The sequence below is a fragment of the Tenrec ecaudatus genome, chromosome 1, assembly GCF_050624435.1.
Source record: "Tenrec ecaudatus isolate mTenEca1 chromosome 1, mTenEca1.hap1, whole genome shotgun sequence".
Lineage (NCBI taxonomy): Eukaryota > Metazoa > Chordata > Mammalia > Afrosoricida > Tenrecidae > Tenrec > Tenrec ecaudatus.
The window spans coordinates 4,224,601-4,241,466 of NC_134530.1; the positions used below are offsets into that span (position 1 = coordinate 4,224,601).

General features: G+C 59.0%; 2 protein-coding genes across 4 annotated transcripts in view; one reads left to right on the plus strand and one right to left on the minus strand.

Annotated features, from left to right (window-relative positions):
• Positions 1-9,454, plus strand: part of TJP3 (tight junction protein 3) — a 29,576-nt gene extending 20,122 nt beyond the window's left edge. Inside the window, exons 15-22 of the mRNA XM_075535560.1 lie at positions 5,047-5,142; positions 5,451-5,521; positions 5,668-5,878; positions 5,967-6,067; positions 6,902-7,052; positions 7,158-7,288; positions 8,970-9,016; positions 9,352-9,454. Coding sequence (XP_075391675.1) covers positions 5,047-5,142; positions 5,451-5,521; positions 5,668-5,878; positions 5,967-6,067; positions 6,902-7,052; positions 7,158-7,288; positions 8,970-9,016; positions 9,352-9,454 — 911 coding nt within the window. The remainder of the gene's footprint in view (positions 1-5,046; positions 5,143-5,450; positions 5,522-5,667; positions 5,879-5,966; positions 6,068-6,901; positions 7,053-7,157; positions 7,289-8,969; positions 9,017-9,351) is intronic.
• A 159-nt stretch (positions 9,455-9,613) lies between these two features.
• APBA3 (amyloid beta precursor protein binding family A member 3) lies at positions 9,614-16,726 on the minus strand. Of its 3 annotated transcripts, none has more exons than XM_075545061.1 (11): positions 16,656-16,726; positions 15,400-16,003; positions 15,284-15,323; positions 12,500-12,645; positions 12,296-12,382; positions 12,049-12,210; positions 11,118-11,297; positions 10,835-11,047; positions 10,137-10,256; positions 9,917-10,057; positions 9,614-9,828 (listed from the first exon to the last, which is right to left on the minus strand). In XM_075545061.1, exons 2-11 carry the CDS (start codon positions 15,964-15,966, stop codon positions 9,757-9,759), a joined length of 1,728 nt encoding a protein of 575 aa, XP_075401176.1. In that variant the 5' UTR covers positions 15,967-16,003; positions 16,656-16,726; the 3' UTR covers positions 9,614-9,756. The 3 variants fall into 3 exon arrangements, with proteins under 3 accessions (XP_075401176.1, XP_075401175.1, XP_075401177.1); XM_075545060.1 differs by having other exon boundaries at positions 16,614-16,665; XM_075545062.1 differs by lacking the exon at positions 16,656-16,726 and adding an exon at positions 16,357-16,592.
• Positions 16,727-16,866: the final 140 nt, after the last annotated feature.

Below are 16,866 nucleotides of genomic sequence, written 5' to 3' on the forward strand. Positions count from 1 at the left end.
TATATTTCTAACCAAGGCTTATATACACATTGGGGCGTGCAGGCCCCCCCCCCCGATTACAGGTAACCACATACGTCACAGGAAGGGGCTGTCCGATAGGCATACGCGTGACAGGTAGGGGATGAGCCAGGGTTGCACACACAATAGGAAGGGAAGACACAGAACTCAATGCAAAAGAAACTAAAATCCTCATAATTGGTAGCATCCCGATAAACGGTGTTAAGACCAAAGTTGCCAAGGATTTCGTCTTGCATGGATCCACACTCAGGGCTCGTGGCAGCAGCGGGCAAGAGATCAAAGGGTGCATCGCACTGCCTCACAAGACCTCTTTCAAGTGCTGAAACACAAGGAAGGTACTTTCAGGACTAAGGTGCACCTGCCCCAAGCGATGGGATTTCGAATCGCCTGTGGAAGCTGGACACTGAATAAGGAAGACTGAAGGAGAATCGGCACAATGCATTGTGGGGCTGCAGGTGAATATTGAAAGTACCATGGGCTGCCCAATGGACACACTGATCTGTCTTGAAGACAGGTTAGATTCCTCGGGTGAGAAATACCTCAGGCCCTTGGCTTTGAAGAGAAAGAATTCACGGTGAAGCCTAGGTGGTGAAGGAGTGAGTGTTTAGGAAGGCTGCAGGAAGTTGCAGCTGTTAGGCAGCACCCTCAGGGCACGTGGAGACCTGAGAAACTGCAGCCCGGCTGAGGAGCGGCTGGACAAGAGGGCCTGGGCTCTCCCGATTCTGGCTTTCCAGGGCCCTCCACGGGGAGGCATGGTCAACGGTACTGGTCGACCCCACTGGCTGAATTAAGCCCACCTGGCCTAGATTGGGGCCCACCCAGTGTACTGACTTCCTGGTTCAAGGGCCTGAGTTTGTCCATGGCCTCTAGCCTTCATCGGCTTCCAACTTCTTAGAAGGGGGGGAGAGGCCTTGGCATGGGGAGGGACAACCCCCGCCTTCTGCCTCCAGCGACCTAACAGAAGTGCAGCCAGACGCTTCTAAGCAAGCCGAGATGGCAAGACTGGGTCTCACGTACTGGTCAGGAGAGACCAGTCTCACGAGAAGGGGACTCGGCTAAGTCGAGGGGCGGGGCACAGAAGAAGGTCCTTGATGAGGTGGACGGACGCCCTGGCAGCAGCAGTGAGCTCAGACCCGAGAGTGGTCGGGAGGACAGTGCAGGACCGAGCGGGACTTCGTTCTGTTGTGCACAAGGTCACTAGAAGTTAGCACCACTCAGTGGCACCCAACAGTGACAGGGGCGGGGCCCGGAGAGCTGGGGCTGTTGGCAGCCCACGAGGACGTTCTGGAACTCGACGGGGGTCTGGGTGCTGAGTGCCACACGGCTGTGCTCTCAGAGTGGCTCACATCGCCTGTTTGGGGTCAAGTGCGTTTTAATACACCCGTGAGACCCGTGCAAAACCCAGCACACAGCTCCTTCCCCTGAGATCCTGGCTGGGAAGAAGAGACAAGGCCACTGCATCCAGTCTTCAGGAAGGGGAGCGGTGAAGCTTTTAAACACAGCCTCGTGGCACAGGGGATCAAATGCCAGGTGTCCCGTCCTTAAGGAGAAACCTCCGCCCCGCCTCCTCACACACACACCCCTAAAGGAATAGGGGAGAGCCAAAGAAACCTTGGAATGCCGTTCTCCCGGCTGCACCGCCGGAGAAACACAAAGGGCATGGCATTACCTCCCATCCGTGAAAGGGTGGGAATCTGATTGCTTCCAGCCATGAAGAGCCGGAGAAAGATCTGGAAGGAGTGGGGCTAAGGAGAAGTGCCGCGGGTCCTTCTGTGGATAAGTGTCTGTGGTCGGTCTCGCCACTGTGGTCTCGAACCGCCGGAGTCTGCAGGGTTTGGGCTGGCCGATTTGGGGAAGCGAATCTCCATGCCCTTCTGAGTCTCCTGGAGTCTGTAGGCTCCTCTGAAACCCGATTGGCCTCACAGCACGAGGGGCTCTGGCTGGGAGTTGAACCTGGGTCTCCAGCGTGGCAGGGGAGGACTCTGCTCTGGACCCACCCTGTGCTCCAGCTCCTGATGAGGAAATGTCATTCAAAATGAGATCTGTGCTCATCCCAGAGAAACTTCCTCACGGGGGAGGAGAGGACGCAGACTGGCTTTAGATGGAACAAGCGTCACTGGAATGCGATGGGGGTGAGCCGCGCAGAGACTGCAGGCTGCAAGCTGTCTGGCCCTTTCTGTACAGGAGAAGATGTGACACGAGGAGCCCTGGTCACGCTGCCGCTTAAGCTCGCGCTGCTAACGGAAAGGTCCGAAGTTCAAGCCCATAGGCTCCTCCGAGGGAGACACGGGAGGCTGTCAACACCCACAGAGATTCAAACCCTATGCAAACATACAGCAGAACCAGAGATGTCGGCCGGCGTGGCACTGGACACATCTGCTGCACGCAAGACCTCTTAAAGGCGCTGACCAGCAGGGATGCTGCTTAGAAGACGGAAGCGAGCCCCACCCAAGCCCGGTGTTTCTAGTCAGTCACCTCCCATGTCACGTCGGAAAGCTCGATGTGGGATGAGGAGGGAGGAAGCAGCCTCGCCGTGTTCAAGGCTTGGTGGCGGAGAAGACTTGGAGAGAGATCAGACAGATCCGTCTGGGAGACCCTCTGGGGCCGTTTCCTCCATCCTGTCGGGGCCCTAGGATTCGAACTGGATTCGAGCGGTGGGCTTGATTGGGGTTGGGGTTGGAGATGCAGCCTGGTGACACCATGGTGAAGCGCTCGGCTGCAACACCAACGGTCAGCTGTTCTGAGGCTTCAGCAGCCGCTCGCTGGGCGAGAGATGCGGTTGGCCACGTCTGGAAAGGTGACCCCCTCCGAGACCCTCTGGGGCTATTGGACTCTGTCCCACGGCGTGACTGCGAGCCCAAACACACGGAACGGAAGCTGTACACACCCCTCCCAGGGGAGAAAAATGAGGCTCTCGACTCCCATCAAGCGTTACCAATCCCAGAACCCTCAGTGGCGGCTCGACCCTGACCTGTGGGGTCACCAGGAGCCAGAATCGACAGGATGGCAGGGAGTTTGGGGGCTGGCTTTTTGACTCAACTAAGATCTGCTTTAAAGATAAATGAGAACGAGCCGTAGTTCATGGAGCATGAAAAGTTAAGCGCTCAGTGACCAACCCAAAGGTTTGCGTCTGAACTCACACAGAGGCGCCGAGGGAGAAAGGCCTGGTGACCTCTTTCCAAAGGTCAGTCTTGAGAGTTGTGGAGAGGAGCTCCTCCACGCAGCCCACACACAGAGCCGTCATGGGGGCGAATGGACTCGGGGACACTGGAACACCCTGCAAACTCCAGGCCACAGAGTCGATTCTGGCCCACACCCACTCCAAGAGAAAGCCCATCTTTACTGGGAGCAGACAGCCTTGTCTTTCTTGAGGAGAAGCAGCTGATGAGTTTGAACAGCCAGCCTACTGGTTAGCAGCTCCTAGCTTATCCATCAGCACACCAGAGCTCCTTTTAAGGGAATACTCAACTCTAAACCTCACTGCCCTGGAGTCCGTGCCGACTCAGAGCAACCCTCTCAGACAGGGTGGAACTGCCCCTGTGGGCTTCTGAGACTGTCACGCTAGATGGGTGTAGAAAGCCTCGTCTTTCTCTTATTTAATAGACTACTCATCTCTTAGACTCACTGAGCGGATCCTGACCCATAGCAACCCTATAGAGTACAGCCTGGTATCAAAGGAACCCTGGTAGCACCATGGGTTAAGCGCTGGGCTGTGAACCTCCAGGTCAGTGGTTCAAGCAGCTGCCTGCTCTTGTAAAGACGGATAGTTTCAGAAACCCGAGGGAAGAGTTCTACCCTATCCTACAGGGTCTCTGTGAATTGGAATAGACTCTCCAGCAACCAGTGGGTTAGAAGAAACATTTCTATATCTTTAAGATAGGAACTGAGGAGCCCTGGTTATGCATGGGGCTGCTAATCACAGGTCAGCAGTTCAAAACCACCAACTGTTCTGAGGGAGAACTATGAGGTTTTCTGCTCCTGTAAAGATGGACAGCCTTGGAAACTCACAGGGGCCATTCTACTGTGTCCTATGGGGTCACTGTGAGTTGAAATCCACTCAACAGCAGTGTTTTTGCAATAGCAAGGCCCTGCCTTGATGCCTCTTCCCCCACCTACTTCCTCATCAGTGCAATGGCTTATCAGTTAATCCAGGGGTCAGCAAACTTCCTTTAAAGGGTCATGCAGTAAGTAACGATTTTAGCCTGTGTGGTAACGCTCACCTGGGCCAGAAAAGAAGCCCAAGACTGTGGAAACGGAGACGTGGCTGATAAAATTTTATGTACAAAAACAGATGGGGGGCAGTTTTGGCATGCCGACTGTAGTTTGCTGGCCGGGATTAAACTGCTTCAAAGTGCTTTAACTGAGACCCAAAATAACAACGGTATAAGACAAGCCGAAAAAGAAATTTCTCCTTCAAAAGCAATGCCTCTGTGAGCAGTACCCCTGCCCGGTGCTCTTCTGGACCCAGGCTTCTTCCATCTTTTGTATCAGCCTCCTTGGCATGGCCTAAGGGGAAAGGCTGCTATCTCCCCGCAGGGCTGCCCCTTTCCTAGAGAGATACAATTCAGAATTGCGTGTCTCGATGCTGCTTGAGTCCCATTGGCCAGGACTGAGTCACGTGGCCACCGCTTGCTGCAAGGGATGCTGGGAGATGTAGTCTTTAGCTGGGCAGCTAGTCGGACGATGTTGTTGGGTGCCTTTGGAGTGGAGTGGGATTCGCAGTGACCCCTTATGCAATGGAACAGAACGTCGGTGCAGTCACTGTGTGAATACATCTGTCGATAACCTTCCTCTATGCACGACGTCCACTATGCACGAAGTCCTTCTCCAGGGCCTGCTCTCTCCTGATAACGTGCCCAAGGTGCCTGAGGCAAAGTCTCAGTCTTTGCTTCTAAGGAGCATTACGGCTGCACTCCCCCTGCCCCCAATGGGTTTGTTCTTTGGCCAGTCCGTGGTACATACCCAAAGGTGACGTGGTCGCCAAAACGCTGGCCCCCTTGGCCCTGACTGTTGTCTCTCTGCCCCCAGCCGGCTTCAAGCGCCCGGTGGTGATCCTGGGGCCCGTGGCAGACGTTGCTATGCAGAAGCTGACCGCTGAGCTGCCTGACCAGTTTGCAATCGCAGGTGACAAGCCATGCCCGCCCGGGAGCTCAGGCAGCTTGATAAGGGGGCCCTGGGGGGAAACTGAGGCACGGGACCCTGCCCTCCAATCCCTCGGGTGGATGTCACCAAGCAGTGTTGCCCCTCTTCCTGCCTCGGTCCACTCTCCAAGTCCTCCCTAACTGGTTCACGGCAAGGCAGAGAACAGGGGCCCCCCGGGAGTTGTGATCACTCTTGGCTCTCTCTCGGGGGTGGCGGGGAGCCACCGTGGGCTCCTGAGCAGGGGAGGGGCAGGGGGACCTAAAGCTGCTAGCCACCCCTCCTCCCTACAGAGAGCGTGTCCCGGACAGAGGCACCGTCGAAAATCATTAAACTGGACACGGTGCGGGTAATTGCAGAGAAGGTAAGGGAGGCCCGGGCCTGGGGGAACGGAAGTGGGGCTCTGCTGCCCAGGGTGCCATCTCGCTGGCCTGTGGATCTGAGAGGCTGGGGTCCACTCTGACCCCAGCCTCTTTGTCTCTCCCTCTCGCACACCGGATGCCGGCCCAGGACAAGCACGCGCTGCTGGACGTGACGCCCTCGGCGATCGAGCGCCTCAACTACGTGCAGTACTACCCCATCGTGGTCTTCTGCGTCCCCGAGAGCCGCCCGGCGCTGAAGGCGCTGCGCCAGTGGCTGGCGCCCGCCTCCCGCCGCAGCTCCCGCCGCCTCTACGCGCAGGCCCGGAAGCTGCGCAAGTACAGTGCCCACCTTTTCACAGGTACGGGGCGGAGCCGGAGGTCCCCGGGACTATAGGCGGGCAGCGGGCTGGCTCTCCCCACCCACCATGCGGATGTACCTCCCTGCAGCCACCATCCCTCTGCAAGGCACGAGCGACACCTGGTACCAGAAGCTCAAGGCCGTCATCCAAGAGCAGCAGATGCAGCCCATCTGGACCTCGGAGGACCAGGTGCTTGGGGGTGGAGGGGCTGCAGAGGGGGCAGGATCAAGGTTCGTGTAAAGACAGCCTTGCACACGGTGGGGGGGGGGCAGGTGGCATTAGGAGAACTCAGGCTTTGGTCTCCCTTTGGGAGGTTAGGGGTCAAGGCTTGAGGCCCAGCTCGGAGCCAGGAAGCTCCTTCTTGGGTCAAGGGTCATCTTGGGGTCAAAAATCAGAGCTAACCACGGATTAAAAGGCTAGGATTAAATCCCCTGAACTGGGGGATTTAGACTGGGCTGTCAATAACCCCTTTCAGCCTATAGAGGGCACCCAAGTGTGGAGAGTGGGTGGGTTATGTTTTGAGCCACTAACCACAAGGTCAGCAGATCGAAACCACCAGTCGCTCTTTGGGAGACAAGATGAGGCGTTTTGCTCCTGTGAAGGCTTGCCATCTTGGACACCCACAGAAGCGGTTCTGCTCTGTCCTATAGGGGCGCCATGAGTTGACATCCACTCGATGGCAGCCTTGTCTTATTTCGAGCCTGTAGATCAAGGAGCTGGGGCCCACTCTGACCTCAGACTCGCAGTCCCTCTGATTCTTCCTCACCGTCTCTGCTCTGTTGCAGGGCTGGGGTTTAGGGTCAAGGTCAGGGCCTGGAACTGCTGAGTTAGTCTTGGCTGGGTTTGGCATGGGGTCAAGGCTCTCAGCTCAGGCCTGAAGACTTGGTCTTGCACCTAGGGTCACTGGGGGTCCTTGCTGGATTTGGGGTGAGGTATGAAGGCTGGGGTCACAGAGCTAAGGCTTGGGTCTGGAACCAGAGACGGGCCTTGGTTTCAGGTCCACGCTGTCCTCTTGCCCCACAGCTGGACAGCTCCTCGGAGGACAACCTGGACTTGCCCCTCCGCGGCCTGGCTGACAGCGCGGCTGACTTGAGCTGTGACAGCCGGGTCAACAGTGACTACGAGACAGACGGCGAGGGATACACCGATGGGGAAGGTTACACCGACGGGGAAGGTTACACCGACGGGGAAGGTTACACCGACGGGGAAGGTTACACGGATGGTGAAGGTTACGCCGATGGTGAAGGTTATGCTGACGGCGAGGGTTACGCCTATGAAGGCGGGCACCACGTGGACATGGAGAGACCTTTGGTGGCACCAGCGTTGGCCCGGTCCTCAGAGCCTGTGCTGGTGGAGGAGCCCGCGAGCCCTCGGGACCATGGGAGACCCTCAGCCCACCCAGGAGCCCAGGTGACCGGGCAGGGGGTCCAGGCAGGGGTCTTGGTGTGGGAGGAGGGGGGTCCGCTGCAAGGTTCGGTGGGATGTCAGACAGGTGATGGCCCTGGACTCAGATGTGGACACCTGAGCCCTAGACGTGGGGTCACCCTCCTCCAGGGAGCTGACACCACAGGGTGGCTGGAAGGACTCCGGGTGCCCAGCCTGGGCCCTGACCCACAACAGCAGGGCATTAACCATCGCGAGTGTTTACTCAGCACCGCGTACACGTGGAGCTGTCAGGTTAAGTGCTGAACTGCTAGCCACAAGGTCAGGGCTTCAAACTTACCAGCCGCTCCTCGGGAGAGACAGGCTGTCTGCTCCCAGCATGATTTAGTCTGGGGAGCTGTCCTGGGCTGTCCATGAGGCAGAAACCACTTGACCGTGGTGGGTTTGTAGCTATTATGTGGGGTGAGTCCCTGAGGGGTGCAAGCTGCCAAGATGTTTGTTCCCCTGCTTTGGGTCCACTTGGGGGAGTCTTGGAAGAAAGGCCTGGTGCACTACTGCCCACGGGTCACAGTCTTAAAAGCGCCAAGGGTTGGTGCTGCTGTTACCCAGCGCTGCTGGGTTGGAATTGACCCCCCAGGGGGCATGAAGGCCGCCTGGCTGCCCCCTGAAAGATGGTGGAACACAAGTGGTGGAGCTTTGAGTCTACCACGAGGTGCCGCGGGAGTAGGGTCTGACCATCTGCTTCTGAAAATCAGATACCGGGACCGACAGCCTAGTGGTTCCACTGACAGAGGCGGGGTCGCCACGTGCCGGAGCTAACTCGACAACAGCTGTTTGCATGTGATGAGCCCTGGTGGTGTAGTGGTTACGCTGGGCGCTAACCACAAGGTTGGCCGTTCGAGACCACCAGCCGCTCCTGGGGAGAAAGGAGGCCTTCTGCTCCCGTAAAGAGTTACAGCCTCAAAAACCCACAGGGGCCGGTTCTACGCTGTCCAGTAGGGTGGCTTGGATTCGGCACCGACTTGGTGGCAGTGAGGTTGGAGCTTGCTTTCACGTGGGCTGGAGGCAGTGGCAGGCGAGGGGCTGAATTCTTACCTGTCTCTTGGGAGACCAGGGTTTGATGCTGGCAGACGCACCTTGTACACAGTCACCATCTGCCTGTCCCTGGGGGCTGGCATGCTGCCCCGACACCAAGCAGGTTTCCATGGAATCTCTTAACTGAGAGGCTCAGAAGCCTGGCAACCGGCTTCTGAAAACTAGCCAGTGAAGCCCCGCGGCTCACCATGCAATCTGACTGTGAACTGGGCAGCCGGCTGCGGGGGCCAGCTCTTAGGCAGTTAAGGAATGTCCTGGTCCCCGGAGAACCTCCCTGGAATTGGGAAGGCACCGCATTCTCGGGACCCTTTATGAAGCTGTAGGCGCCTGCTGAGAAGGGCGCCCTGGGGCTGTGCAGGGCACCACCTGCTCCACTGCCCAGGGCCCTCCCGTGGACTGTGACTTTGTTACAGCAGTCCTGAGCCTCCCTGGGCCCACCACTCTATCAGCTGCATGTCTCCTTGTTTAGAAGAGGGACCAGGGGCAGGGGCAGAGGGCAAAGTCTGCACCTCCTGGATAGAGGTGGGGAGAATGGGTGTGTGTGTGTTTTGGGGGTTCAGCCCTCTGTTTCTTCTCCTTTGTGGGGAAATATTAACCTCCTGACTCCTCCAAGGTGGAGAGCCGGAACCCCCAGGGTCAGTGGCGCCAGGACAGCATCCGGTAAGAACCTAGTCCCGGGGTCCCTCGCCCGTCTTCTGCAGACTCGGTGGGGCAGACAGGAGCCCTAAATCCACGGCACACCTTCAGAGCGCTTCTCACCTGGTGGCTGAAGCAGGGCCAGATGCAGCCATCTGAGCTCTGTGTGCCCAGGACCATGAGGAGATCCCATTTCTGGGAGGGCTGTGAAGACTTTCTGAAGGAGCGGGTATTGGAGCTGGGGTTTTGCAGAGTGCATACGTGTTCGCCAAGGAGGGGCACCTGCTCTTGGCTTCACCGGCGCCTGCTCTGCCCAGCGCGGTCTGCCCACAGCCTCCTTTCCACCTTCCAATCCCTAGGATGTTCGAGCGAGAAGCCTTGAAGAAGAAGTTCACCCGGGTCCGAGACGACGAGGAGTCCTCAGATGAGGGCTATGATTGGGGCCCGGCCACTGACCTCTGAGCCCTCCAAGTGGCCTGCTGGCCCGGTGGCCTCTCTCTGCCCCACTCGCTGGAGCTGGGACCGAACCTGGACCTGCTCCCTTCACCCTGGTCTCAATAAACAGTATTTTCACAACTCTGGGCTCTCTGTAAGCTCAGCCCCACAGACCCAAGCCGAGCCTTTGCCCAGTGCATACACTTTTTTAATGTTCTTACACAGAAGGCACCTGTGGGTGGAGCACGCTGAGGCACCCTGGCTGGCTCGCAGCGGGGACGGCGGCAGGGCTAAGGCACAGTGGTGGGGGAGGGCGGGGCGGCCGGGCGTCACAGGTACACAGGCTGCTCCTGGCCAGTGAGCAGGCGGTAGGTTGCGGCCGGCATGGTCTTGATGTGGACCTGCGTGGGAGGCAGGGGTTGGAGGCTCAGGGCTGGCTGGGGACAGGGGAGGGGGGCCCCGGGGAGGGGGGCCCCAGGCCCCACGCACCTCGCTGTGGGCTTCCGTGAGCAGCTCGACGATGCGGGCGTGCGGCGTGGCCACCACGCTCTGCCCGTTGATCTCGATGATGCGATGCCCCACTCGAACACCCCCGCGCTCGGCGATGCCCCCACGAAGGAGGCTGCAGATCTGGGGGGGGAGGGGGGCTGCTCAGGGGGCTGCTGTGTGATTGCCCTCCCCTTGCCCAGTGCCCCGGTCCCTGCCTCACGATGCCATTCTCCACGCAGAAGCCCAGCTGCTCGCGGGCGTGGGGTCGACGGATGATGGCTGTGGTGACTGGGGGGCAGTGCACGATGCTGAGGGTCACGGACGTCTGCGGCTTCACCTCCTACGGGGCGGGCGGGAGCTGAGTCTGGCACAGGGTCTCCATCCGACCCCGAGTAGTGAGAGGGAACCACGGGTTTAGATTCTAAAAGGGCCCTTGAGAAGTGGGGAGGGGCAGGCTCTGGGGTTGGGTCGGTGTGGGGGAGAAGAGTGGAAGGACGGGGGGGGGGGCACTTGTGTTCCACATCGGGTGACCTCCCGCCCTAGTGGGCCCCAGGTCCTGCAGGGGGCAGGCAGGTGTAGACTGTGCTGTTGCTCCCCCAGGGACCTGGACCCTGCTGGGTCTGGTTCCCATCTGGGGCCTGTGGGTTAAGACTTGAATTGGGCTCTGCAGCCAAGCTCCCAGGTAACTCGCAACAAGCTCCAGCCTCGGGTGAGAATACATAGTCTGGGGAATTGTGGGAAAGGCAAGTGCACACAGTCCAGGGAATGCGGGAAAGGGTGACGGGCCAGGGCATTGTGGGAAGGATGAGAACAGTCGCCCGGAGCACACAGCCGGGGGTCGGGGCTATAGGACCGGAGTGGTCAGTCCTCCTCAGAGAGGGCCTGCTGCTAGGGAGGCACTGGCAGGCCAGGACTCACGCGAACGGCGGTCTGGCAGGTGGACAGGGGCAGCCCCACCAGGCTGGCCCCGTTGATGGCGGTGAGGCGGTCCCCGATGCTGAGTTCCCCTGAGCGCTCGGCTGGGCCCCCGTGCTGCAGGTTAGCGATGACCGCGGTGGGCAGCAGGGAGCCCCAGCCCGACTCCACCAGGGCCACACCCAGGCCCTCCCCTGGCCGCTTCTGGATGCACACCTGGGGGACACAGCAGCCATAAGGGTGGCTCCCTGGGGAGGCGCGGGAGGGGCGGTGCCCACGCACTCACCTCCCGGCAGTTTTCACTGTTGGAGAAATGGTCAAGGTCCCCGTTGTGGAGGTGGCCGGGCCCTGGGGCCCCTTGGCTCTGCCGGGCCTCTGCCTGGCTGGGATCGATGCCACTCTCCTGCAGGAACTGGCTGTAAGCCACGGCGAAGGCCTGCCCGATGGCCCGGGCTATGAGCTGGGCCTGCGGAGGGGAACCGGGCGCCTTAGGCCTCCGCCCCCCCAAGGGGCCCAGGAGGCCATCCTGGGGCCCCTGAGAAAGGTGGGGGACACAGTGGCGGCAGCGATGGCAGTGGCCCCAGGGCATTATGGGAGCAGGTGGGATGCAGCTCACAGGCCTTGGGGGAAGCCCAGGGGTGCAGGCTGCGATGCCCCGAAGGCTTATACACAAGTTCCCAAACGAACAAAAACTCCCCAGCATTCCCTCCACAATTGAAAGCGGCTGGGCTTCAGCTCACAATTCAGTGTCAAGCGTCCGTATCCACTTTCTCCGTCCCTCTGGATTTCCCCAGAACCCCCCCCCCCCCCGGGGGCGGAGGGCGGGGGGGAGAGTACGGAACACCGGGTGAGCAAACACCGCCCGGGGGTTGTTACGGTGAGAACCTACAGGTTGGACGCTTCTGGGAAGATTGAGTCAATAATGTCGCAGAGACTGTGGGAAGCAGGGGGAGGGCGGGGGGATATATGGCCCAGGGGATTGTGGGAGGGACTGACACGTGGCACAGAGGCTGAAGGTAGAACCATATGGGCTAGATGCTCACGGACACTGCGAGCACACACCGCTCAAGGGTTGATGGGAAGAGGGAGACTATATGAGGGGCGGGGGGGGGGGGGGGGGGGGAGTGGTCTTGTGCAGGGCCTGTCTGGAAGCCTTGGCCACTAGTTGGGCTCCTGGGCGGGCGAGCAGCAGGGTGATGGGCCCCAAGGCCACTCACATCCTCGGAGAGGAAGACATGACAGATCATCTTGTAGAGGCGGGGGTCACGGTCGTGGGGAGCGGGCCTCCGGGCCAGCCGCCGCCGCGCCATGAGCACCAGCACGCTGCCGATGTCGGCGATGTAGGAGATGGTCTGCAGGGCATGGTCCATCATGGCCTCCTGGGCAGGGAGAGCGGCGGGGTGGGCGGGGCCTCGCTGTCAGCCGGCCCCACCCCCTGGCGGCTCCGCCCCACCCCGCCTGTACCTGGGAGTCAGTGGTTAGAACCTTGATCCGCTTGGTAGAGACAAAGAGGTCCACCTCGGTCATGGGCTGTGTCTCCCCTGCGGGGGCCTGTGGGCAGGGTCAGGAGAGGTGGAAGGTGGTGAACTCCGCAGACCCGCTGGTGCCCCACCTTCTTGCAGAGCCCCCTCCACCCTCCCCAACCCACCCATCCAGTCCTGGCTTCACCTGGACGCGGTCCATCGCTTCCTGGGCCTGAGCCATGCGGGTGCTGGGGGGCGGGTTCCGCTCGGACACCAGCTGAGTGGAGCCCAAGTACTTGGCACCGAATATGACACCGTCAAGCAGGTCTTCGTGGTCACAGGGACCAGATGCTGGGGGCAACAGTGCAAGTGTCCAGCCTGCCCGTCTTGCTGGCCTCTTGGGCCCCTGAGGCATCTAGAGCCTCACAGAGATCCAATCAGCTGGAGCCAAGGGCCATGCCCTCTGGCCTCTGCCCGGGGATCTAGAGCCCTCTTTGAGCCTTAAGCCAGCTCTGCTGCCTGTTCTAGACCTCCAGAAGCTCAGAACTACCAGCTATCCTTGGGTACTGGTGTAAAATTACAGTCTAGAGACTCATAGGGGCAGTCCCATCCTGTCCTGCAGGGTTGCTGTGGTTTGCCAGCTTAGTGGGAGTCTTAAGGAGCCCTGCTGGTCTAGTGGGGCTGCTAGCACCAAGGACAGCAGCTTGAAACCCCCCACGGCTCCCCAGGAGAAAGAGGAGGCTCTCCATGGACGTCGAGTTACCACCACCCTGGAAACCCAGAGGGGCAGTTCTGCACCGTCCTCCAGGCTCGCTGCGTCAGAATTGACTCCGGAACAAGTTTTAAGGTTTTGTTGGAGACCAGGCCAGCACCAGGAGTCTGAGAGCCACGGCATTCTAGATCCATAGGTGACCCCCCTGCACGGTTCTGGAATTCTTCCATCAAGACAGAGCCAGACAACAGGGTGTCCAGCATTCTAGAATTCTCCTTCATCCATCCAGGGCTACGGGCAACCCGCCCCAGGGGTCTAAGGTCGCCTGACTGGAATGAACAAGTATTCCCCATCCGGAACTCCAACTGGCTCCTCCAGATTCCACAGTTGTCTGTCTGACAGGCCTAGAGCCACACGACCCTGTGATCCTCCCAAAGCCACAGGCTTGGCACTCCGTGCATCTACAACGGCCGACTCAGGATCACCACGCGCAGGACTCCTGACGGTCCCAGGCTCTCCTCCCGACAGTCCGCAGCCTCAGCAGGGCCCTGACGTGCCAGGAAATGCCAGAAGCATCTAAAATCCACCCCCTCAGATCACGGCTCTGCGGACCCCTCCTCTCCAACTGTCCCCCTATGCCTCTCCATCTAGAGCCAGACCACTCTGCGGAGCCACAGAAGGTCCGTCCGTCAGTCAGGAACTCTCGGCTGAGTGGCTGCTGAGGCCACAGCTCTGGACAGCAGCCGTCGGCGAATTCAAGCCGCCATTAGCTCTGACGCCATCCTTCAGGAGCCAACTGTGCCACGATGGGGCACCCAGTCCACGCAGGAGTCTGAGCAGAGCACGCCCTCATAGGGCGGCCTCAGCCGCGCCTGGGGTTGGTCCAAATTGGACCGTGCCATCAGCGTCTGATTTGCATCGGATTTGGAAGATCTGGATTTGGGGGAAAATCACCCCAGCTACCTCAGGATATTCTAACGTACGGAGATTACCTGTTGGAACGAGCTTCCCTTAGGCCTCCGGGAAGAAAGCAAAGGTATCAGAAGCATCTCTATCCCACCTGGCACTTTTTAAAAGTCTGACGACAGGGACATTTTAGACCACCTCTGGCTCGTCTTCCTTTCCTATTGCTTCCTCCCTGAGAGCTGCTCTAGAACGTTCTGAAGCCGCTAGAATCAAGCCAGTTCCGCACACAGGATTTTTATTCTAGAAGCCGGCTGGGCGATACTGACAGTTATGCGGTCGGCTGCTAACTTCCAGGTTGGTAGGAAGAAAGTCCAGGTGATCCACTTCCAAAAGTTCAGCTCTTCCCCCTCCCCCATCCCTAGAGAGAGCAGAGTTCTTGATGGCAATGTTTGTGTTTGTTTGCTTCCTCTACAACTCTAAACGAAGAGCGAGGCACCCCGGTTGCGTGGTCACACGCTGGGCTAACTGCAAGGTCAGCAGTTCAAAACCACCAGGCGCTCCCAGGGAGAAAGATGGGGCTTTCGATTCCCATAAGGAGTTTGAGTCTTGGAAACCCACAGAGGCAGTTCTACCCTGCCCTATAGGGTTGCTATGAGTTGGCGTCGACTCGATGGCAGAGAGTTTGGTTTTTGTTTTTTATAGTTTTAAAATCCCCCAGATTCTAGAATGTTCCAGTTTCAGTAGAGCCAGACAGCCCTTGGACAATCTCACCAACCTAGACTTCTGTAAGCTAGAATCCCAGGCAAAGTACCAAGTTCTGGTACCTCCTAGATGAGTCATAGCACGGCACATGAGTCCAGAAGCTCCCTGGTGCTACAGAGATCCACATCAGCTCTCCTCCCCACAACCTGGGAGCTTGATCTTTGACCTGGAAACCCAGCTTGGGGAAATGCTAGACCATTCCAGAAGGCCAGAACTGGTTTGCCCCATGCTTCTAAGTCAGAGCTTGGCAGATGGTACATATATTTGGATTCGTGGATCAGATTTCTATTTGAACAGCTCAACTCTGGCACCTAAAAGCCCCACACAGAAGTGAGAGGGCGTCAGTTCTTGGCATCTTCTCACCCCCTCCGCCCCCATTACTCAAAATGCAATCCATTCTAGACACAACACCCCGATGCCACTGGAGCATCTCCCACACCTAGAACATTCCCAAGACCATCTCTTCTCTCTTGGGCCACCTGCATGTACTCACAACCATCCTCACCCTTTCCAGAACCTTCTGCTGGAAAATTCCAGGTCAGATTTTAGAACCTAATCTGAGCTGTTCTGGAACAAACCCTCAGGTGCAGGGGCAGGCAGGGCACTCACCCTCCTGGGGGACAGGGCACGAAGTCGGGGTCTCGGGACTCTGGAAGGAGACAGAAAGGGGTGAGTCTGAGTCCCCAATCTGCCTCAAGGCGGCAGAGGGAGCAGGTCGCTACTACCTGGGAGCTAGCCGCTGGTGCTTCGGGCCTGACTAGAGGCTCCGTCTCCAGCCAGGGCTCAGGTGAACTACCCGAGCTGCGGCTGCCCTCCTGCCCAGCAGAGGCCCCCTCTGACCATTCCGGCAGGCTCGTGTCCACGTCTGGGTCCTCAGGAGGCTGCAGCAGGCGGGGGGCAGGCTCTGGAGACTCCGCCTGGGGCCTAGGCTGGGAAGGCAGGCACCCTTCACAGTGCAACAGGCTAAGTAAGTCTTCCCGCCCAGCCTCAGAGGACAGGAGCCCAGGGGCATTGGCACTGTCTTGGGGGGCCAGGCCATGGCCGGTGGCAATGTGCAGGGGACAGGGGGAGCCCTCTGTGGGCAGACTCTCCAGATCACCCGGCAGGGCCTCAAATTGTTGCACCAGGTCCTGGATTCTCGGTCCATCCAAATCCATCTGATTCGGGGTACCCGGAGCTTCTGGCACCGGGTCCCACTGGCAGGCAGCAGCAGGGTCCTGAGAGTCAGGAGGGTCCTTGGCCTCCTCCAAGTCCATCACTGGAGGTGCTGGGGAGATTGTCGAGAATTCCATGCCTGGGCCCCAGGCTCAGGTCAGCATTTTCCTGAAGCTGAAAGATAGACGGAAAGATGAAACTTCCTGGGTATCAAGCTGGTGCCAAGATGCCCCGGTGGTGCACCGGTTGAGCTCTGGGGTTCCAACCCACTTGGCAAGTCTCAAGACGTGGCAATCTCAGAGATAAGAGCAAGCAAGCTCCAAACCCATGGGCATGGGTCCAGAACGGTCACCCCACCCCCACCATCACCATGGTCCTTCCACATCTTTCCTCCCCTTTGTCCCAAATCATGGAACTCAAGTTAGAAATACACACCCTGCCTCTACAGAATCCCCCCGCCCCCCCCCCCAAGGTGCAAAGCCCCGAGACGCCAGCTTCGACCCTGCTCCCATTCCCACAACTCCTACCTCAATACCCAGACTTCATCCCAGGCAATCTGACTAGAGACCCAAGACGCCACAGAGCAAGGCCTAATCGCAAGACCTCCACTTCCAAACTCGGGTCCCCGACCCCAGACTCAAAGGCGGACGCGGAGCACGGAACTCAGCCTCCACACCGAACTCTGTTCTACCGCTATGAGTTATGTGACTTCCCAAATCGGGCTTAAGACTTCAAGGCTTCAGACACCAGACCTCAAGCACCGGCCCTGGGCCCGGCCACTTACTTCTCAAACTGAGGGGCCGCCCTCCCAGCACTGGCTACTCACCGATTCCCGGCCAGGGCGCCGGCTGATCTGTCCGCGTAGCGCTCCAGACCAACTGAGCATGCGCAGTCTCGCGGGGTCTGCTGGGAAATGTAGTTTTCATGGAGCCCGCCGGCGCGAGGATGCTAGGGCCCGCAGCTGGCCGTGGGGCCCAGAGCTCAAATCCCGAGACTGCTCATGCACCACGAAAGCGGGAGCTGGCCTTTCTGCCTGT